Here is a 24,505-nt window from a genome sequence, read left to right as displayed (position 1 = left end):
ATAGTCTGTGATAATAATCTTCTCCCACTCATTCTTCTGATAATAGTAGAAGTGACTGATGAGTATTTGTCTGTCTCTGTATTCCTAAGTATCACTCTGTTTGCCTCTGTATTCCTAAGTATCACTCTGTCTGCTTGCCTGTCTGTCTCTGTCTGTCACATGCAGTCCCTCAGTAGTGTGGCTTGCCCTATTCAATGGCTCTTTCTCAACTGTCTTTCCTCGATTCCCCGCGTCCTCTCTCCTTGCCTCCTTCTCAAAGCGCATTGGAGGAGAGAAGTTCTCAGGGGAGGGACCTCAGATCTTCTCCTCCAGTTATAGGGAGGTGAGTAACCAAGGAAACCAGGAAATAGAAGGCGCCAACACAGACTAACATGTCACAGCGTAGTATGCATGGTTATGTCTGATAGGAGAGGTCATGTGGTACGCATGGTTATGTCTGATAGGAGAGGTAACGCAGTATGCATGGTTATGTCTGATAGGAGAGGTAATGCAGTATGCATGCCTAATAGTTGAGGTAATGCAGTATGCACGGTTATGCCTGATACGAGAGGTAATGCAGTATGCACGGTTATGCCTGATACGAGAGGTAATGCAGTATGCACGGTTATGTCTGATACGAGAGGTAATGCAGTATGCATGGTTATGTCTGATAGGAGAGTTAACGCAGTATGCATGGTTATGTCTGATAGGAGAGGTAATGCAGTATGCATGCCTAATAGTTGAGGTAATGCAGTATGCACGGTTATGCCTGATATGAGAGGTAATGCAGTATGCATGGTTATGCCTGATATGAGAGGTAATGCAGTATGCATGGTTATGCCTGATACGAGAGGTAATGCAGTATGCACGGTTATGCCTGATATGAGAGGTAATGCAGTATGCATGGTTATGTGTGATAGTAGAGTTAATGCAGTATGCATGGTTATGCCTGATATGAGAGGTAATGCAGTATGCACGGTTATGCGTAACAGTAGAGGTAATGCAGTATGCATGGTTATGTGTGATAGTAGATGTAATGCAGTATGCATGGTTATGCGTAACAGTAGAGGTAATGCAGTATGCATGGTTATGTGTGATAGTAGATGTAATGCAGCATGCAGGGTTATGCGCGATAGTAAAGGTAATGCAGTATGCATGGTTATGCATGATAGTAGATGTAATGCAGCATGCATGGTTATGTGTGATAGTAGAGGTAATGCAGCATGCATGGTTATGCACGGTATTAAAGGTAATGCTGCATGCATGGTTATGCGCGATAGTAAAGGTAATGCACCATGCATGGTTATGCTTGATACGAGAGGTAATGCAGTATGCATGGTTATAACTGATAGTAGAGGTAATGCAGTATGCACGGTTATGACTGATACGAGAGTTAATGCAGTAAGCATGGTTATGCCTGATACAAGAGTTAATGCAGTATGCATGGTTATGTGTGATAGTAGAGTTAATGCAGTATGCAGGGTTATGCATAACAGTAGAGGTAATGCAGTATGCAGGGTTATGCGTAACAGTAGAGGTAATGCAGTATGCACGGTTATGCCTGATACGAGAGTTAATGCAGTATGCATGGTTATGTGTGATAGTAGAGTTAATGCAGTATGCATGGTTATGCATGATAGTAGATGTAATGCAGTATGCAGGGTTATGCGTAACAGTAGAGGTAATGCAGTATGCACGGTTATGCCTGATACGAGAGTTAATGCAGTATGCACGGTTATGCCTGATACGAGAGTTAATGCAGTATGCATGGTTATGTGTGATAGTAGAGGTAATGCAATATGCATGGTTATGCGTAACAGTAGAGGTAATGCAGTATGCATGGTTATGTGTAACAGTAGAGGTAATGCAGTATGCATGGTTATGTGTGATAGTAGATGTAATGCAGCATGCATGGTTATGCGTGATAGTAGAGGTAATGCAGTATGCATGGTTATGTGTGATAGTAGATGTAATGCAGCATGCATGGTTATGCGTGATAGTAGATGTAATGTAGCATGCATGGTTATGCGTGATAGTAAAGGTAATGCACCATGCATGGTTATGCCTGATACGAGAGGTAATGCAGTATGCATGGTTATGCCTGATAGTAGAGGTAATGCAGTATGCATGGTTATGCCTGATAGTAGAGGTAATGCAGTATGCATGGTTATGCCTGAAACGAGAGGTAATGCAGTATGCATGGTTATGCCTGATACGAGAGGTAATGCAGTATGTATGGTTATGCCTGATACGAGAGGTAATGCAGTATGCATGGTTATGCGTGATAGTAGAGGTAATGCAGTATGCATGGTTATGCATGATAGCAGAGGTAATGCAGTATTCATGGTTATGTCTGATAGTAGAGGTAATGCAGTACGCATGGTTATGTCTGATAGTAGAGGTAATGCAGTACGCATGGTTATGTCTGATAGTAGAGGTAATGCAGTACGCATGGTTATGTCTGATAGTAGAGGTAATGCAGTATGCATGGTTATGTCTGATAGTAGAGGTAATGCAGTATGCATGGTTATGCCTGATACGAGAGGTAATGCAGTATGCATGGTTATGCCTGATACGAGAGGTAATGCAGTATGCATGGTTATGCCTGATACGAGAGGTAATGCAGTATGCATGGTTATGCATGATATCAGAGGTAATGCAGTATGCATGGTTATGCCTGATACGAAAGGTAATGCAGTATGCATTGTTATGCATGATAGTAGAGGTAATGCAGTATGCATGGTTATGCCTGATACGAGAGGTAATGCAGTATGCATGGTTATGCGTGATAGTAGAGGTAATGCAGTATGCATGGTTATGCATGATAGTAGAGGTAATGCAGTATACATACAGCATGCTTCCACCGAGCACAGGCCTATCTCAGTGAAAATTGAGGATCATTACTCTGTGTTGTTGACCGTCTTAGTCAGACTCCTACTGGAAATGACATGTCTCCAGTTTCTCTATCCACAGACATTCATGTAAGGAGTAAATAAAAGATGCCCTAGACAGGTCCCTGTTGTGTTCCGTGTCATGTCGAGTTGCCATATTGCCCGGATGGCTTTTGCTTTTATTTCTTCATGTTTGTGTAGGCTAGATGTATAATGGATACAGTGCATTCGGAAAGTATTCAGACCCCTTGACATTTTGTTACATTACTGCCTTACTCTAAAATTGATGTAAATCTACTAACAATCTACACACAATACCACATAATGACAAAATGTATAAAAAATAGAAAACAGAAATACCTTATATACATAAGCATTCAGACCCTTTGCTATGAGACATAAAATTGAGCTCAGGCACATGTGTTTTCCATTGATCATCTTTGAGATGTTTCTACAACTTGATTGGTAAAGGCACAGACCTGTCTCCCACAGTTGACAGCGCATGTCAGAGAAAAAAACAAGCCATGAGGTCGAAGGAATTGTCCGTAGAGCTTTCGAGACAGGATTGTGTGGAGGCACCGATCTGGGGAAGGGTACAAAATAATTCTGCAGCATTGAAGGTCCCCAAGAACACAGTGGCCTCCATCTTTCTTAAATGGAAGACGTTTGGAACCACCAAGACTCTTCCTAGAGCTGGCCGCCCGGCTAAACTGAGCAATCTGGGGAGAAGGGCCTTGGTCAGGGAGGTGACCAAGAACCCTCTGTGGAGATGGCAGAACCTTCCAGAAGGACAACCATCTCTGCAGCACTCCACCAATCAGGCCTTTATGGCAGAATGGCCAGACGGTAGCCACTCCTCAGTAAAAGGCACCTGATAGCCCGCTAGACTCTCAAATCATGAGAAACAAGATTCTCTGGTCTGATGAAAACAAGATTGAACTCTTTGGCCTTAAGTATCACGTCTAGAGGAAACCTGGCACCATCCCTACGGTGAAGCATGGTGGTGGCAGCATCATGCTGTAGGGATGTTTTTCAGCGGCAGGGACTGGGATATTAGTCAGCATCGGGGGAAAGATGAACGGAACAAAGTGCGCTCAGGACCTCAGACTAGGGCAAAGTTTCACCTTCCAACAGGACAACGACCCTAAGAACACAGCCAAGACAACGCGGGAGTGGCTTCGGGACAAGTCGCTGAATGTCCTTGAGTGGCACAGCCAGAGCCCGTACTTGAACCTGATCTAACATCTATGGAAAGGCCTGAAAATAGCTGTGCAGCAACGCTCCCCATCCAACCTGTTTTTGCTTTGTCATTATGGGGTATTGTGTGTAGATTGATGAGGGGGAAAAACACGATTTAATCAATTTTAGAATAAGGCTGTAATGTAACAAAATGTGGAAAAGGTAAAGGGGTCTGAATACTTTCCAAATGCACTGTATGTTGTATAGGCAGAATGCCAGGGCATGGGGTAAATATGTCCTGATTTCGCCCCGGGGGTTAACGTACCGTGGAATACTCCCGTAATCTTCTGTTCCCTCTGTCTTCGACCTGAGAGTGTTTTTTTTAATCATACATGCAGCTATATGAGATTACTGTTTGCTTTTTTCGGTGGCACTATGTCAAACTATCATACATTGTATATCTCTGGCGTGTTACTCTGTCCTGCTAATAAAGCTTGTTGAAATTCAACATTGGAATATTGGCTGTGTGCTTGCTCTGTGTTTTTGTTATCCATGCCTGAAGTTCTGCTCATTGGAATAATGAAGCAATTCTATTGATATTTGGTCCTGGGATAAACATGGAATACTCTTGATATACTGGTGTAATACTCCTGGAACACCAGTGGAATAGCCTTGTGGGTAAAATGCAGATATAAAATAGTACTCACCCTCCGGATCTCCTCTTGCCCCCGCGGCCCGGCATGGCTCCGCCCATCCTCACTTGGCCCGCCCCCACCACCGCCCCCGGCATAGTAACTGGCCCCGGCAACTCACTGCCCATCTCTGGAACAGAGGACAGAGAAAGGTACCACATGAGAACATGGCATTAGACATTGTGTGACATTGTGACTGTATTACAGCTGCATTAATATTACTCTGAAAGCGTGGACATGGCCATGTGGTACCTGAACCTCCAGAAGAACATTCCATGGTGGCTTTTCTGTTGTTTTCAATGTAGCCTAAATCCAGCCTGTTTCAGGACACAGAAAGACTGAATATGGCGCTCTGTGTCGTGCTGGGTGGTGAGCTGAAGCACATTGCGTGCCAAATCACAATTTCTCTCTCTGTGCCTTTCCTTCTCCCAGGCCTACCAACTCACCCTCTCTCTCTCTCTCTCTGGTCTACTCTCTCTCTCTGGTCTACTCATTCACTCCTTCAGCCAGATGTTATGGATATGCTAAACAAACCCCCTTGTCTGCCCCAGTGCTCCCAGCAGTTCTGTTAATATTTGATACAAGCTAGCGTTTCCCCTCTCCTCTCCCTCCCTTTCCTATCCTTCCCTCTCTCCTCCACTAGCTTCTACTTTTCTCTGTCTTGGAAAACCCCCAGATGCAATGCAGACCCCAGCAAAGAACCAACCAACTAATTCATTCATTCATGAAGTAGCATAGAGGTATATAAACAACACTTCAACTCATACATGCATAATAACTAGTGCTCAGGAGGTGGCAGCCAGACATAGCATGGCGTACTGTGGTTCTAGGTGAGAACACTGTGTCTGGCTACACAGGGCTGGAGAGGACAGCCAGGAACACTGTGTCTGGCTACAGGAGGCTAGGGCTGGAGAGGACAGCCAGGAACACTGTGTCTGGCTACAGGAGGCTAGGGCTGGGGAGGACAACCAGGAACACTGTGTCTGGCTACAGGAGGCTAGGGCTGGAGAGGACAGCCAGGAACACTGTGTCTGGCTACAGGAGGCTAGGGCTGGAGAGGACAGCCAGGAACACTGTGTCTGGCTACAGGAGGCTAGGGCTGGAGAGGACAGCCAGGAACACAGCATCTGGCTACAGGAGGCTAGGGCTGGAGAGGACAGCCAGGAACACTGTGTCTGGCTACAGGAGGCTAGGGCTGGAGAGGACAGCCAGGAACACTGTGTCTGGCTACAGGAGGCTAGGGCTGGAGAGGACAACCAGGAACACTATGTCTGGCTACAGGAGGCAAGGGCTGGAGAGGACAGCCAGGAACACTGTGTCTGGCTACAGGAGGCTAGGGCTGGAGAGGACAGCCAGGACACACAGCGTCTGGCTACAGGAGGCTAGGGCTGGAGAGGACAGCCAGGACACACAGTGTCTGGCTACAGGAGGCTAGTGCTGGAGAGGACAGCCAGGACACACAGCGTCTGGCTACAGGAGGCTAGTGCTGGAGAGGTCAGCCAGGGTTTCCCCTATCATTACTTAGGAGCCACCATGTCTAGTAGCAGTATTCCCTGTGTAGCCTAATCTTTCAGCACGCTTCTTCAATCCACCCAAAGACATCATAATATCACTGGCTCTCACAACAAAACACAACAAACATGGATTATAGCCTATCGCATAATCTGACAAATAGGTTTGTTACTGGGATAAGAGGAGATTAATGCATTGTGTAATCTGGCTTTAATGAAAAATAATGCTCTTGGGAAATAACATTTAAAAAAATGTAAAATGCTATGCTTTTAGATTCGTGGGAAGTAGTTAACAAGTGTACTCTTCAGGAGAAATGAAATATTATTGGGACGCAACCCAGGTAATAATCAGTTGATTGTTCATTCTGTTCCATGCTTCTCTTCACATGGCAACTCTATATGCAGCCACAGTGCTGTTAACACCCCAGTCATTTCTTTATTAGACTTCATTTACATATCCAATGAGAGAGAGAGGCCTGCTGTTGTGGTTATTATTGGAAATGACAGTAAAATCGAAGATGAATTTCTTATTAAATGTTTTTGGCAGTAGAACAGTTAGTTTCAATAATCAGTTAACGTTACTGTATACAAAAGACATCAGGCCTTGGCTAAACAGAGCAAATAGAACGGGAGTGAATGCACATCAGGAAACGTAAGATTTAGGCCTACTTTTAGAGTATTATTTTTCAACACACAAGGCTCAGGCTACATTCCATAGCCTACACATATTTGATGACAAGCAGCAATTCAGCAAAGCGTATATAAACCATTGTTTGCCTTCCTCTAAATGTTTTGCTTCTATATCACGACCAAACTTGTATCATTGCCCAGAATTGATTATATTAATAAGAGCGCCAGTGATATAATTGCACCTCAGCTAAGGATGCATTGTAGCCTAGTACTTCCGCAATACAGTAAAAATCTAACAAAAAAAGTGTATGCTGTGTGTACATTTATTTGCTCAGTAACAATGTAACAACGTAATGACTACATAACAGCAACAATGTAATTAACTCCTTTGTGACTGTCATTACATGACAACTAGAGCTTCAAGGTTCAAACACTGGCAAATAAAGCTAGGCAGTTAAAGGTAGTTTTACTGGTCATGCAAATAAGACTAGCTAGGCCACTAGGTTACTATTTAGGCCGTTCACTAAAAACGTTACCTTCTTCCTCAAATAACATTGAGTAAAGAAAGCCAGGCTACAAATGTGTTGTTAGCGCCTAGCAAGCTGCAGATTTCATCTAGCTAATGACTATCGAATCAACCGGCGATGGAGAGGGACCAACAAATCGCTGTCACTGACACCAGTGACAAACGTCGAAATGACTCGACTCATATTGCCTGAGTTAACGTCGATAGGCCAAGGGCTCGGATATGCTAAATAACCTTTGTATCGTGAGGGGGACTGGCTATTCAGTGAAATCAGAGCACGTAGCAGCAGCTAACTAGCTGCTTGTTGGATTGAGCCAAAACGCAACCAGCATCTCATTTTGCGTGCAGATAATACATGCAATACATTAAAAAGCTTCTGCCCCTATCATAGGCTGTTTGTGTGTAAATAATGGACGTATGTTCACGCTATAATGAAGAAAATGCGTTTATAGGTGTACAGAAAGTGTTTTGAGGCTGCGATAGCTACGTGGGGGAAGGGGATGCTGTGGAGAGCTCGAGCTCTGTGAGCCTGACGTTTGCGTCTCGAGCTAAGCGCCTCCGCTTTCCATTTCGGTAAATGTCAAAAATACATTTGACATTTTAAAGATATAAATCACCATTAAACCCCCACTGTTTTTGATTTTTCCTTAAAATAAAATCGCGACTTACCCGATGGATTTACCGCGGCGGGAGTTGCCATGTTGCCTCGATAGAAAAACAAAATGCAGCTATGAAAATGACGCACAATACGGCTCGAGAGCCCCGGGAGAGACAATCCACTCAGTGGTTTGGCACGCGAGCTCTCGGTTCAGCCACCTATAACCTCACATGCATTCGCTCGAAATACAAATAAGTCACGAATATCAACAATAAAGGCCCTGTTATTTCGGGTTCGCTTGGCCCGATGAAGTCAACGGTATTTTATAAATTTGTTCTTTCAGACTGAAAAATGCAAGATGTCTGAAATGTGTCTAAACACCGCGAGACTTCACTTGAATTAATTCTGTGTTGCCTCTATCTTTGCTTTGAGTCAAATTAAGCTTTGAAAGATGAAAAGTCAGCTAATGTCAGTGAGATAGAGTAGCCTAACATCCTTTGCCAGTATTCACTTGTTGAATCGTGGTCCTATCTTTCATATAGAATAGAACAGCCCAATCAAGTAGGCTAAAATGTAATCCCAAATAGGCCAAATGTTTCTTTGTAAGCATTTATGGCGCTTCAACAGCACTCACTTTGTAAAATACCTAGTGTTTTTTCACCATTGTATCATTGTCAAACTATGAGATGGAAACGAGAACTAGCTACATGTGTTTGATGTGAATATCAATCCACTTGAGATGCATAGAGGACATGACTTCTAATGTCACAGATTATTTTAAATGGATGAATCCACAGGGCATTGTTTCAGAATCTGCACAAACCAGCAAGATTCTGGGAGTTTGTGATGTAAAATCTAGGCCGTTCTCAAGATTCCACCCATCCTGATTTAACTCACAATTTTTCCTTTTTTTTCAATGTACATTTTCATTTTGTCAATAGGGTTATATTTGCAATTTGATGTGCCGACTGTTCTCCTGCCCTTTTTTTGGCACAAACTACTTCAATATACATATACTTCTATAAATGTTTTAAACTAGTACCGGGCTAACTTCAGACAAGGCTTGTAAGGCTTGTGGGCATCCCGGAGCAGAACAACTGATATGTATTGTAGGTGTTCATGAGATTCTCACCTTTCCATAATGGGGTTATAGTTTGTGCGCCAAACTGTTCTGACGCTACCAGAAGTTTGTACCGACTTCAGACGAGTCCCATGATGTTTGTGTGGGCCGTAGAGCAAAACGGAGAACACCATCGTGTTCGTGAGAGTCTCATATTTTTTTGTAGGCCAAACCGTTCAGATTCTTTAGTTGAATATTTATAAGCCTACTCATGTCTAAAACTACTGTAATATAGTGTAGCGGTTGCAGCCTTAGGATATTTCACAAGGTTGTGGTCAACATTTACTAATACTTTCCTGGTTTTAATGAACCTGTTGCAAGTGTCTGCAGCTCTGTGCCTGTATCATTACATATACACCCCCCATTAGGCAACAGCACACCTAACTGCTCTGTTTTTCTCAGAAGAGATTCATATTCTAACTCGTCTGTCTCTAGATTACATTTAAAGTTTTCCTCTCCATTATGTGCACTGAGTGTACAAAACATTAGGAACACCTGCTCTTTCCATGGCATAGACTGGCCAGGTGAAAACTATGATCCGTTATTGATGTCACTTGTTAAATCCACTTCAATCAGTGTAGATGAAGGGGAGGAGACAGGTTAAATAAGGATTTTTAATTCTTGAGACAATTGAGAAAGGATTCTGTATGTGCCATTCAAAAGGTGAATGGGCAAGACAAAATAATTAAGTGCCTTTGAACGGGGTATGGTAGTAGGTACCAGGCGCACGATTGTGAGTGTGTCAAGAACTGCAACACTGATGGGTTTTTCATGCTCAACAGTTTCCCGTGTCTTTCAGGAATGGTCCACCACCCAAAGGACATCCAGCCAACTTGAACCAACAGTGGGAACATGGGCCTGCATCCCTGTGGAACACTTCCGACACCTTGTAGAGTCCATGCCCCAACGAACTGAGGCTGTTCTGAGGGCAAACGGGGGTGAAACTCAATATTAGGAAGGTGTCCCTAATTTTTTGTACACTTATTGTAGTACCATTGCAAAGTTTAAAATATAATATTTTTTCCACATTCATTACAATATATTTGTGTGGTCAGTCATATTTACAGTATGACATTGTGTGTTAATAATACATTGAGCATGCTTTTAGAGAATATGTCTCGGTCCACTATAAACCACTGAAGGGAAATGCCGAATTGTATCAACAATGTACAACATGACATAAAACATTTACTTTCAATATTGCAAACATCTAGTTTGGATTCCACATTGCACCTGCAGGGCTAGAGTTTACATTTATTGGGGTATTTGAGAATATTAAGCCCTCTACTTGCAGTTTCTCAGATGGTGGGGGGGAAAAAATTATTTAATACAGAAAATTTACAGTGATTTAAAAAATGATGTATTCTACTAGCTAAATACCATTACCTTGAGAGACTAATGCAGTACAATACTTTTCATAGCGACATATTTGTCTTGTTACATAGCTGTGCAGAATGTAATTTAAAGAGACCAATTCCTAAGAAAGAATCGTTTTCAAGGTAAAAGCTATGCCAGAGGATAAAGTCTGACAGCATTGATTGTGCAATGATTTTGTTGTCAACCGTTTGTTACTGCAGTGTGTAGCCTATGTATTGTATATATTTACTAATCAATTGACTTAATTCAAAGCCTCCAGATAAATATACCTAAAATGTATAGGCCTTACTGCAATTAAACATAGCCAATGCAAATAATCAGATTATTACTGTAGCTGCTTTGTTATAAGTTCTCATTTGTATGCGGCTAGCCTGGGGGATTCTCATTGGCTGTAAACAAACCCCCTTAATTGTTTTTTTTGTTCACAGTAAAGTGGTAGCATGCAGTGTTGCTGTGTTTGGTTAAGGTCCCTTAGATACCGCAAAGCAAGATCAATGAGTTATCTAGCTAACGTTCAGAGATAACCGTTAAATCTCTGCATCCTAAAATAAAAACCTGAAGCTAGTGGAGTATGCCTTATGGATTTTCCATTTTGCCCATCTTTGTTTACAAATGTGGAGTTGTTCCTGAATATTTTGGAAAGTTAGCTGGCTAACTCATTCAAATAAAATCGAGCAATTTTTTATTTATTTAACCTTTATTTAACTAGGCAAGTCAGTTTAGAACAAATTCCTATTTACAATGATGGCTTACCCCGGCCAAACGCTAACCCGGATGACGCTGGGCCAATTGTGCGCCGCCCTATGGGACTCCCAATCACGGCCGGTTGTGATACAGCCCAGGATTGAACCAGGGTCTGTAGTGATGCCGCTAGCACTGAGATGCAGTGCCTTTTACCGCTGAGCCCATTTAAAGTGCTTTTTTAAAAATCACAACACACTTAGCTTCTACACCTGCATTGCTTGCTGTTTGGGGTTTTAGGCTGGGTTTCTGTACAGCACTTTGAGATATCAGCTGATGTACGAAGGGCTATATAAATACATTTGATTTGATTTGACTTAGCAGTAAAGAAGTGAAATGAAGGACATAAAAACAAAAACACAATAAGAGATTAATAAAATAATATAAAACATTAATTCATTCTGATTTATAGGTCCTGAAATCTTAATGTCAACCAAACCTCTAGACAAAAACTTGCCTGCCAAAAGGTGCCCTGGGCTCGTTTTCATCTGGAAGTTGGGTTGCTAAATGTCTGACTCCCCCCCAAATCTGTCTGTCCTTCTCCAGACTCATTTGTCATTTGCCTGGGTACCAGTCTGGAGTCTGGTTTTGCTCTAGCCAACTGCTCTGGCACAAGGTAATGATGGAGTGTCCCTGAATGCTACGCAGGCTAGGGAATTCCTACTGGGATTCTCTAATATAATCAATTATAGTATGAATAGTGGGCCAACTGAGTGGGAAAGAGAATGGGAGGAGGACCTATAGCCAAGCTGCCCCCAGCACTAGTGGTGTAGAGTGAAGTTGCCCCCTAGACAGTGATCTTAGATCAGTTTAGCATTTCCCCCACTAATGGTTAGGATAAGTTAGGAATGGTTAGGAGTAGTCAGGATTGGGGGAGGGGAAGCTGATGCTAGATCTGTACCTAGGGGAAACGTTACCCCTGAGCCACTATAAAGTTTTTTGGTCACGTACACAGTTTAGCAGATGTTATAGTGGGTGCAGCTTGTGTTACTAGCTCCTAACAGTGCAGTAAAATGTCAAAGCAGTGCAACCTGCAACAGACTGGGTGTATTTACGTGTTATTATGCAAACTGTATTCTTATAGTTTAACAAAACTTGGGCTGTATGACAAGTGTGTAAGTGTATTGTGTGTGTGTGTGTGTGTGTGTGTGTGTGTGTGTGTGTGTGTGTGTGTGTGTGTGTGTGTGTGTGTGTATGTGTTTGTGTGTGTGTGTGTGTGTGTGTGTGTGTGTGTGTGTGTGTGTGTGTGTGTGTGTGTGTGTGTGTAAAGGAAGAAATAAAGAACTTGTGTTCTTCACACACTGTTCTTCCCCCCTCGTGTCTTGTTTGTCCTTGACCGGGGGGGTGGGGGGGGGCTGACAGGTCCCAAAGGACAAGAGGAGAAGAGCGTAAGTCTCTCAGGAGTAGTGAAGAGATGAGGGTATTGTGTATTCCTTTCTGCCTGTCTGTCTGTCTGTCTGTCTGTCTGTCTGTCTGTCTGTCTGTCTGTCTGTCTGTCTGTCTGTCTGTCTGTCTGTCTGTCTGTCTGTCTGTCTGTCTGTTAATACTGTATTATGTATTATGTAAATGCAAGACATTTCTCTCTCACACACACACACACACGCGCACGCATGCACACACGCACGCACGCACAAACACACACATACACACACACACACACAAACACACACTTCTCCTCTGTTATTACTGTAATTGGACTGACCCTCTCTGTGGCTGGCAGTCAGTGGCCTGGGACAAGCCAAACAATCTGACCCAACAAACTCAGTCCCCTGGTTAGTTTTTCTGGTGACTAAGGCTTTAGGGACTGAACACAGCAGATTTTTTATTTCACCTTTATAGGCCATAGTAGCAAAATAATTACAATTTAGCAAATTAACACTGGAGTAGTCACGACTCCCACCGAAGGTGGCTCCCCTGCCTGTTCGGGCGGCGCTTGGCGGTCGTCGTCGCCGGAATACTAGCCGCCACCGATCCCCTTTTCCTTTTCTGTTTGTTTGGTCTTATTGGTTGTCTCTTATTTTGTTTCTTTATGTCTATTTAAGCCTGTTAGGCCTATGTTTGTGCGGGATTGTTTTTCTGTTAGTCAGGTTGTGCGTGTTGTGTTCCTGTCCGTTTGTGCCCTGTGTTGGGTCGGACTATTTTCTGTCGATTTTCGCCCGTTGTTTTGGGAATCCTAATAAAGTCGGTTTCCCCAGTATCCTCTGGCCTCTGCATCTGACTCTGCACCCACCACTCCTGGCATTTGTGATAGGAGTGATAGATGTGCAGATGATGATGTGCAAGTAGAAATACTGGTGTGCAAAAGAGCAGAAAAGTAAATAAAAACAATATGGGGATGAGGTAGGTAGATTGGATGGGCTATTTACAGATGGGCTATGTACAGCAGCAGCGATTGGTTAGCTGCTCAGATAGATGATGTTTCAAGTTAGTGAGGGAAATATAAGTCTCCAGCTTCAGCGATTTTTGCAATTCGTTCCAGACATTGGCAGCAGAGAACTAGAAGGAAAGGCGGCCAAAGGAGGTGTTGGCTTTGGGGATGACCAGTGAGATATACCTGCTGGAGCGCGTGCTACGGGTGGGCGTTGTTATCGTGACCAGTGAGCTGAGATAAGGCAGAGCTTTACCTAGCAAAGACTTATAGATGACCTGGAGCCAGTGGGTCTGGCGACGAATATGTAGCGAGGGCCAGCCGACGAGAGCATACAGGTCACAGTGGTGGGTGGTATATGGGGCTTTGGTGACAAAATGGACGGCACTGTGATAGACTGCATCCAGTTTGCTGAGTAGAGTGTTGGAGGCTATTTTGTAAATTACATCGCCGAAGTCGAGGATCGGTAGGATAGTCAGTTTTACAAGGGTATGTTTGGCAGCATGAGTGAAGGAGGCTTTGTTGCGAAATAGGAAGACGATTCTAGATTTAATTTTGGATTGGAGATGTTTATATGAGTCTGGAAGGAGAGTTTACAGTCTAACCAGACACCTAGGTATTTGGAGTTGTCCACATATTCTAAGTCAGAACCGTCCAGAGTAGTGATGCTAGTCTGGCGGGTGGGTGCGGGCAGCGAACGGTTGAAAAGCATGTATTTAGTTTTACTAGCGTTTAAGAGCAGTTGGAGACCACGGAAGGAGTGTTGTATGGCATTGAAGCTCGTTTGGAGGTTTGTTAACACAGTGTCCAAAGGTGTAGTTGGGCTGGGGGAGGAGGGGCTAGTTCTGTACTGGCTGATACACTAAAAACACACACACACACACACACACACACACACACACACACACACACACACACACACACACACACACACACACACACACACACATGCATACACACACATGCAACTTGTGTACAGACACAAACGTACAGAAACACACTCGGGCAACATGTCTATTCACACACGCACACACACACACACACACGTACACCTACCCACCAGTAGCGACAATCAGTGCAGCGTCCTGTATTGAGGTAAAGGACCGGTATGTGTTCTTGATTAACACAGTGTCTTCTGTGCTGTGGTCCTCTGTGTACATGATGATCGGACACGTTACGCCACTCCCTCTTCTGTTCTCCTCTGTTACTCCCTTTCCCTCTCTCTCTACTCCCTCCCTCTCACTTTTCCTCTCTACCTCTCTCCCAATCTCTCTCCCGCCGTCTCTTTTTTCTTCGTCCTCCTCCCCTCTTGTTCACTCTCCCTCCCTCTTACCTTCAGGAGCACAGGATGTGAGGAGAGCAGGTAGGAACATTCTCTCTTTTCTCTCTCTTCTCTGTGTCTTCTGTTTCTCTATGTCTGTTCTCTCTCTCTCCTGCTGGCAACAGTTTTTCATTCTGTATGTCTGTGAAGGGTGTGTTGATGTCTTAATGTGTGTATAGTTGTTTTGGGGGTTTGTTTTTCGGGAGTGTGTGTGTGTGTATGTGTGTCAGTGGAGGCTGGTGGGAGGAGATATAGGAGGATGGCTCATTGTAATGGCTGGAATTGTATTAATGGAACGGAGTCAAACATGTGGTTTCCATATGGTTTATGTGTTTGATACCGTTCCATTAATTTCATTCCAGCCATTACAATGAGCCTGTCCTCCTATAGTACCTCCCACCAGCCTCCTCTGGTGTGTGTGTGTGTATGTGTGCGGTGTAGTAGGGTTTGAGAAGTGTGAGCGTGTGCATGCGTATGTGTGTGCGTGTGTGTTTGTACAGTGTAGTAGAGTTTGGAAGGTGTGTGCATGCGTGCATGCGTGTGTCTGTGTGCGACTGTGTGTGTGTGGAGGCTACAGTATATGACTGTGTGTGTGTGGAGGCTACAGTATATGACTGTGTGTGTGTGGAGGCTACAGTATATGACTGTGTGTGTGTGGAGGCTACAGTATATGACTGTGTGTGTGTGGAGGCTACAGTATATGACTGTGTGTGGATTTTTCTCTTCTCTGGCTCTCTGTTCCGAAGTGGCTCTCTCTTCTCAGTGACAACTCAAGTGGAGCCAGAGCAGAGATGCTGTTAGCCCAGGGGCTTGGCTTGTTGAGTTGACCACAGAACACAGATTGCTTTCTGTTCTGTTATTTTCATGTTCCTCATATCGGAGAGAATGAAGACAGCTTCTGTTCTAATGTACAACTATCAACAAGAACTCACGGTCTCACTTCAGTATTCAACGTTTGTCCAGGGGGGGAATTAATGTCACATTTCGATGGTAAATTTGAGGCATTCATTCCGACTGGTTAAGGTAAGGGTTAAAACAGAAAAAACTAAAATGATTGTCTAGCACTGGGATTGAACCCACATTTCTCAGGCCGGAGGTTTAAGCGGTTCCTCTATCCCAATCCACAACACCCTCGCAAACCACCAGCCTACTAGATGGTAATAGGTGCTCACGTTGCCCCTAGTGAACAGTATTGAGACATCTCCCCACATCCTGGGGACCTGGACAAACATTGAATACTGAAGTCGATTAGGTGTGAGCTGGCTGCAACTATGGGGATTTACTACTTTAAAGAGGCAATCTGGGATTAGTATATACGTTTTTAGACTTTTAAATGATTTACATATATCATTGTTTCTTGAAAAATATAACTTATGAATGCCTTATGAGCTTAGTTCAATAGGTATAGTAGTTGAATCCCAGATTGCCCCTTTAACTACAATTATGGGTTTAGAACGATACAGCTTCTCTTCTAAGGGACCATTTTTTACTACGATTCCGTCAGTACATTAGTTTCAGTGCTGCAGTGAATAAACCTAAAAAAAATGACTGCAGCACTGTACCAACAGTCAGAGTAGCTATGACCCAAATCAGTGAGAGGCGGATAGAGATTGGGATCCTTCAGTTATTTATACTGCAAAGTCGGCACTTTAGAAATTTATCGGAGAAAACACTTGTCATTAAATGTCTTCAGAAACGCACTTATTTAATTTAATGGGACCTGAGATATCAGAGAGTTCAGTCCAAATGATCATGATTATGTTCTGTTATATGTTGCTTTTAGCAAGTCGATGTTCCAGAGTCAGTATATCCCTACACACTCACATAGTTTACACAAGGCATACCTTTTTCCACTAAACCATACATGCATGCACACGCGTACAAACACGCATGTACAGACACACACACACACACACACACACACACACACACACACACACACACACACACACACACACACACACACACACACACACACACACACACACACACACACACACACACACACACACACACACACACACACACACACACACACACATACAAACATTGATTCAGAAGCACAGCCATCAAGAATAATAAGGTAGAAGTCAATGCTCAGATCAATTTCGGCGCAGAAAATGATGTTAACATTGACACATTAGAGGTTTTACTTTAAAAAGTGTCTGCTCTTTTGATGTTTTCACTGCAGTGGGGGGAAATATAGATTTAGATATATTCTCTCCTAGGGCACCAGTCATGGGCACCAGTCTGTGCCAGCTTTAGCCAAAGATGTAGCACTGTGTTGCAGGAAGTCCGTCTAGCCCTATTTGACATGCCTACAGTACTTTGGGGCTGTATGTATCAAGCGTCTCAGAGTATAAGTGCAGAGTATCAGTTTTGCCTTTTAGATCATAATGAATAAGATTACATGGACAGGGGAGATCTGATCCTAGATCAGCACTCCTACTCTGAGACGTTTGATATATATGCCCCCTGATCCACAGATCATTGGTGCGTTCTGTTTCCAATGACTTGCAGATATTACCCACATTACTCCTGTTTTCATCCATGAGGCTTCGGATGTCTTGCTACGCAGTAGAAATTGAATGCTGTCATCGATAAACAACAAAAGGAGAAATAGAATGAAGTGTGTGAGAGAGAGAGAGAGAGAGAGAGAGAGAGAGAGAGAGAGAGAGAGAGAGAGAGAGAGAGAGAGAGAGAGAGAGAGAGAGAGAGAGAGAGAGAGAGAGAGAGAGAGAGAGAGAGAGAGAGAGAGAGAGAGAGAGAGAGAGAGAGAGAGAGAGAAGGAAAGAAAGGGGGAGGAATGGGTTATGGTCTATGCTTCCTTTAGGCCATAGGTGTGATCTCTGACTTCCAGAGAACTGAGAAGATCAAAGAGAGAATTTCTCTTAGGGAATAATTAACAGTCAATTAGCAGGAAAGGTGCCAGATGCGGGCTGGTCTAGCAGTAGTGCTGCTGCCCCTGGACTGCTCACCCCTGAAGGCAGCAGATCAATCCCCAGTCCAATGCCTGTTGTCTTTCACTTGAATGGCCAAACTGTAACCATCACATTTAAATATCCCTCTGAAGTCTATCAACTGCTTGAAGGATTTTGTTTTAATATCAATTCATATTTTGAGCATATGTTAATGTGTGTAACCTTTATTTATCTAGGCAAGTCAGTTAAGAACAAATTCTTATTTACAATGACAGCCTACCCCGGCCGACACTGGGCCAATTGTGCGCCGCCCTATGGGACTCCCAATCACGGCCAGATGTGATACAGTCTGGATTCGAACCAGGGACTGTAGTGACGTCTCTTGCACTGAGATGCAGTGTCTTAGACCGCTGCACACTCGGGAGTGTCTGTGTGCGTGCGTGCGTGCGTCAAACTTGAGTGTGTTTGTGTGTGTATGTGTGTATGTGTGTGTTTTGTAAGTTCAATATATCCCTCTGGGGGTAGCTCAGGTATCATAATGAATGTAGAACAGATGAACTGTCTGAGGCAACACTGAATTTTATAGTTCTATTACTACTTCAGAGATAAGATTCACCCCGTCATGAATAACGGAAACAATAAAACTCTGTTTGGCCGAAGAAGCTGAAAAGGAGATTGGTAAGCCTAATTGAAACAAGTAGTGGAGACAAGCCTTCACCCCAAAGGCTCCTGATAAAAAAGCACCTAAATATTAGCAGGTTGACGTTTATCGTCATGAGTCTTGTCCTGGAGGCAGAACTGGGTTTCCACTAGATGGGCCAGCTACAAAGTCAAAATTGGCTATATTGTAAAAATTCATTAAAAAAAATGTGCTTTTTGATGGTCAGGCATTATGGTTAGCAGTGTGGTTAAGGTTAGGGTCCAAATCAGATGTTATGACTTTGCAGCTGTGTCAGCGAGTGACACTCTGCCTAGCTGCCACCAGTACATGAGCCATCTCAATAAATGCCAACCTGCTCAATATTTATGATGTGCTATGTAAACTGAAGTGTTGAGACTGCTTAGCTTTATCCATAATCCATTTTATGTCTCTTTCAGTTTTAGAAAGTATTCAGACAAGTTTACTCATCATACAAGCATAGTTTTTCAAACCCCCTCTGCTACAGTCTGGGCTAATGAGACGATCAGTTGATGAGACGATCAGAGATCAGAAAACTTAAAGCTCTTTAGAATAGCTTTTCTACTACTTTTCTTAGATAATTCTACCACAGTCTAGTGCACTTTCCAGGCCCAAGCCAATTCAACAATGCAATCTCCGCAAATCTCCGAACATTGCCTTTAAAAAGCCGGATTGTCGACAACCCACAATCAGATTGATTCCCGGCCAAACATTCTGCTGAGCAGGCCCAATTTGTTGCATCTAACGAGCCCAGAGTTCAGATTTCTATTTATCTGTTTTTGGAGTGAGCAGGCAGTCTGGGCTGGGCATGAGAGAGAGAGAGACAGAGAGAGAGACAGAGAGACACCGAGCTGGCAGGGGAAGAGCTTGTTGCTCTTTGGATCAGTATCAGTAGGGTCTATTTAGAAATGATTACCACGATCAGTATTGACATCGGAGTTCCTTGATGGGTACTTAAAGAGGGCATTATAGTAAATCTGACCTGCCATCGGACATTGCTCTTTAGAGGATCCTGCCCTGTTGTCTTGCCCTGGGTTTGCAATCCATCCAAGATTAGTTGCCAGGAATTCTCCATCTAATGACTGTATGGATGCATCCCAAGTGGCACCTTTATCCCTACATAGTGCACTACTAGGGCTCTGCTCAAATGTTTTTATTTATTTAACCAGGCAAGGCAGTTAAGAACAAATTATTAATTACAATGACAGCCTACACAAACCAAACCCAGGCGATGCTGGGCCAATTGTGCACCGCCCAATCACAGCTGGTTGTGATACAGCCTGGATTTGAAACAGGATGTCTGTAGTGACCCCGCTAGCACTGAGATGCAGTGCCTTAGACCACTGCGCCACTCAGGAGCCCACTAAAACTGTTGCACTAAATAGGGGAAATTGGGTCATTTGGGACACATCCCATACTTAAGTTGCCAGGAATGGAAGAGTAGACATTTGATCAATGAACGACAGTACTACTACAGCTAGAATATATTTTTCTGTAGCTAGTTAGGAGATACTGATACTTCCGTTGCTATTGTTATTATGTAGCTAGTTAGGAGATACTGATACTTCCGTTGCTATAGTATTCTGTAGCTATTTAGGAGATATTGTATACTTCCGTTGCTATTGTTATTATGTAGCTAGTTAGGAGATACTGATACTTCCGTTGCTATAGTATTCTGTAGCTATTTAGGAGATATTGTATACTTCCGTTGCCATAGTATTCTGTAGCTAGTTAGGAGATACTGTAACGCCAGGAGAATGATGGGTGTAGAGTCAGGCGCAGAGAGAGCAGAAGTTTACGGGAACAAAACGCTTTAATGTCCACAGTGAAAACAGGAACAGGTACAAAAGGGGTGACGCCATAACACTGGCGCAAACACAACCCACAGACCAACTGTTTAAAATAAACTGGACAGCGAAAAACCCACAATCAAAATAAACCACTCCTGACGTAACATGAACACACAATAAGCCCGCACAAACACTAGCGGGCGAAACTAACCTAAATAGTACACCTCCCAAAAGCCCAACAAGAAACAGGTGAAAACAATTAGACAGACATAAACGAAAAGGAAAAAGGGATCGGTGGCAGCTAGTAGACCGGCGACGACGACCGCCGAGCGCCACCCGAACGGGAAGGGGAGTCACCTTCGGTAGTATTCGTGACAGTACCCCCCTCCGCAGCGCGCCGACACCGGCCTCGGGGACGACCCCGGGGGCGAGGTGCAGGGCGATCCGGATGGAGGCGATGGAATTCCCTTAGTAGACTTGGATCCAATATATCCCCCACCGGGACCCAGCACCTCTCCTCCGGCCCGTACCCCTCCCAGTCCACGAGGTACTGCAGGCCCCTCACCCGGTGTCTGGAGTCCAGTATGGACCTTATCGCATACGCCGGGGACCCCTCTATGTCCAGAGGGGGCGGAGGGACCTCCGGAACCTCACCTTCCTGCATGGGACCAGCTACCACCGGCCTGAGGAGAGACACATGAAACGAGGGGTTAATACGATAATACGAAGGAAGTAACAATCGATAACACACCTCGTTTATTCTCCTCAGGACTTTAAATGGCCCTACACACTGCGGACCCAGCTTCCGGCAGGGCAGGCGGAGGGGCAGGTTTCGGGTCGAGAGCCAGACCCTGTCCCCCGGTGCAAACACGGGGGCCTCACTGCGGTGACGGTCAGCGCTCTTCTTCTGCCGTCCACTCGCCTGACGCAAAGACTCCTGGACGGCTCTCCAGGTCTCCTTAGAGCGCTGCACCCACTCCTCCACCGCAGGAGCCTCGGTCTGGCTCTGATGCCATGGTGCCAGAACCGGCTGGTACCCCAACACACACTCAAATGGTGACATGTTGGTAGAGGAGTGGCTTAGTGAGTTCTGGGCAATCTCTGCCCAAGGGATGTATCTTGACCACTCCCCTGGCCGGTCCTGGCAATACGACCGCAGAAACCTACCCACCTCCTGGTTCACTCTCTCCACCTGCCCATTACTCTCCGGGTGATACCCCGAGGTCAGGCTGACCGAGACCCCCAGATGCTCCATAAACGCCTTCCATATTCTGGACGTGAACTGGGGACCCCGATCAGAAACGATATCCTCGGGCACCCCGTAGTGCCGGAAGACATGGGTAAATAGTGCCTCCGCAGTCTGCAGGGCCGTAGGGAGACCGGGCAACGGGATAAGACGGCAGGACTTAGAGAACCGATCCAAAACGACCAGGATCGTGGTGTTCCCCTGAGACAAGGGAAGATCAGTAAGAAAATCCACCGATAGATGGGACCACGGCCATTGTGGAACGGGGAGGGGTTGTAATTTCCCTCGTGGCAAATGTCTAGGAGCCTTACTCTGGGCGCACACCGAACAGGAGGAGACATAGAATCGCACGTCTCTCACCAAGGTAGGCCACCAGTACTTCCCTCTAAGACTTCGCACTGTCCTTGAAATACCCGGGTGACCTGACGAGGGTAGACTATGAGCCCATTGAATCAATTGATCACGAACAGCGAGCGGCACATACCTACGACCCTCCGGGCACTGTGGAGGCGCAGGTTCCGCCCTTAGTGCCCGCTCGATGTCCGTGTCCACCTCCCATACTACCGGCGCTACCAGCTTAGCCGCCGGAATGATGGGAGTAGGATCGATGGACCGGTCATCAGTGTTGTATAGTCGGGACAGCGCGTCGGCCTTAGTATTAAGGGAACCTGGTCGTTACGAAATCGTAAAACGAAATCGGGTAAAGTACATGGCCCACCTTGCCTGACGAGGATTCAGTCTCCTAGCTGATCGGATATACTCCAGATTCTGGTGGTCGGTCCAGATGAGAAAAGGGTGCTTAGCCCCCTCAAGCCAGTGTCTCCACACCTTCAGAGCCTTGACCATGGCCAACAACTCCCTATCCCCCACATCATAATTCCGCTCCGCTGGCCCGAGCTTCTTAGAAAAAAAAGCACAGGGGCGGAGCTTCGGTGGCGTACCCGAGCGCTGGGAGAGCACAGCCCCAACCCCAGCCTCAGATGCGTCCACCTCAACTATGAACGCCAAAGAGGGGTCAGGATGCGCCAACACTGGCGCATCGGTGAACAGCGCCTTCAAACGACAAAAAGCTCTCTCCGCCTCTGCGGACCACTGCAAGCGCACTGGGCCCCCCTTCAGCAGTGAGGTAATAGGGGCCGCCACCTGACCAAAACCCCGGATAAACCTCCGGTAGTAATTGGCAAACCCTAAGAACCGCTGCACCTCCTTTACCGTGGTCGGAGTCGGCCAATTACGCACGGCTTTTACGCGGTCATCCTCCATTACCATCCCCGAGGTGGAAATGCGATAACCCAGGAAGGAAACGGCTCGTTTGGAAAACTCACATTTCTCTGCCTTCACGTACAGGTCATGCTCCAGCAGTCGCCCAAGAACCTTGCGCACCAGAGACACATGCTCGGCGCGTGTAGCGGAGTAGATCAAGATGTCGTCAATATACACCACTACACCCTGTCCGTGCAGGTCTCTGAGAATCTCATCAACGAAGGATTGAAAGATGGCTGGAGCATTCTTCAACCCGTACGGCATGACGAGGTACTCATAATGGCCAGATGTGGTACTAAACGCGGTTTTCCACTCATCTCCCTCCCGAATACGCACCAGATTATATGCGCTCCTGAGGTCCAATTTTGTGAAGAATCGCGCCCCGTGAAATGATTCCACCGCCGTAGCGATGAGAGGTAGTGGGTAACTAAAACCCACAGTGATGGAATTTAGACCTCGATAATCAATACACGGACGCAAACCACCCTCCTTTTTCTTCACAAAAAAGAAACTCGAGGAGGCGGGTGACATGGAGGGCCGAATGTACCCCTGTCCCAGAGCCTCCGTGATGTATGTCTCCATAGCCAACGTCTCCTCCTGGGACAACGGATACACATGACTCCTGGGGAGTGCAGCGTTTACCTGGAGGTTTATCACGCAATCCCCCTGTCGATGGGGAGGTAATAGGGTCGCCTTCCTCTTACTAAAGGCGATAGCCAAATCGGCATACTCAGCAGGAATGCGCACGGTGGAAACCTGGTCTGGACTCTCCACCGTTGTCGCACCGATGGAAACTCCTAAACACCTGCCTGAACACTCATCAGACCACCCCTGGAGAGCTCCCTGTCTCCACGAAATCGTAGGATTGTGAATAGCCAGCCAGGGAATCCCTAACACCACCGGAAACGCAGGTGAATCAATAAGGAACAGACTAATCCGCTCCTTATGATTTCCCTGCGTCATCATATCCAGAGGTATCATGGCCTCCCTGACCAGCCCTGACCCTAATGGTCGACTATCTAAGGAGTGCACGGGGAAAGGGGGGTCTACCCTGACGAGGGGAATCCTCAACCTCTGGGCGAGTCCGCGATCAATAAAATTCCCCGCTGCGCCTGAATCGACCAGCGCCTTATGCTGGAGAGATGGGAAAAACCTTAGAAAATAGATTAACAAAACCATGTGACCAACAGGAAGCTCTGGGAGAGTGTGGTGCTGACTCACCTGAGGTGACCGAGGAGTGTTCTGCCTGCCCTCTCGACTCCCAGATGGACTCCTCCAGCACCGACCGGAAGTGTGCCCTCTCCGGCCACAATGGGTACAGGAGGAGCCTCCTCCTCTGGTCTCCCTAGACGCAGCCCCTCCTAGCTCCATAGGAATGGGAGCGGGGGGGGCAGGAGGTGGAACTGACAGGACCCTCTCAGAACGTCCGCGAGCAGCCAGCAGATGGTCTAGCCGGATTGACATGTCGATCAGCTCATCCAAGCTGAGCGTAGCGTCCCGACAAGCCAGCTCTCTGCGGACGTCCTCCCTTAGGCTACACCTGTAGTGGTCTATCAGGGCCCTGTCGTTCCACCCTGCTCCAGCAGCCAAAGTACGGAAATCCAGCGCAAAATCCTGCGCGCTCCTCGTCCCCTGCCGGAGATGGAACAACCTCTCACCCGCCGCTCGGCCAT

The 24,505-nt window shown here is 45.6% G+C and overlaps 1 protein-coding gene across 1 annotated transcript in view; it reads right to left on the bottom strand.

Annotated features, from left to right (window-relative positions):
• The window catches only part of arnt2 (aryl-hydrocarbon receptor nuclear translocator 2), a 96,937-nt gene extending 88,555 nt beyond the window's left edge, over positions 1 to 8,382 (bottom strand). Inside the window, exons 1-2 of the mRNA XM_039000062.1 lie at positions 8,078 to 8,382; positions 4,757 to 4,871 (exon numbers count right to left, since the gene is read on the bottom strand). Of these exons, the coding sequence (XP_038855990.1) occupies positions 4,757 to 4,871; positions 8,078 to 8,108 (146 nt within the window). The 5' untranslated portion in view covers positions 8,109 to 8,382. The remainder of the gene's footprint in view (positions 1 to 4,756; positions 4,872 to 8,077) is intronic.
• Positions 8,383 to 24,505: the final 16,123 nt, after the last annotated feature.

Source organism: Salvelinus namaycush, chromosome 1 (assembly GCF_016432855.1).
Source record: "Salvelinus namaycush isolate Seneca chromosome 1, SaNama_1.0, whole genome shotgun sequence".
Taxonomy (NCBI): Eukaryota; Metazoa; Chordata; class Actinopteri; order Salmoniformes; family Salmonidae; genus Salvelinus; species Salvelinus namaycush.
The sequence above is the reverse complement of the archived record's forward strand: the minus strand, read 5'-3'. Positions and strand labels throughout refer to the sequence as shown.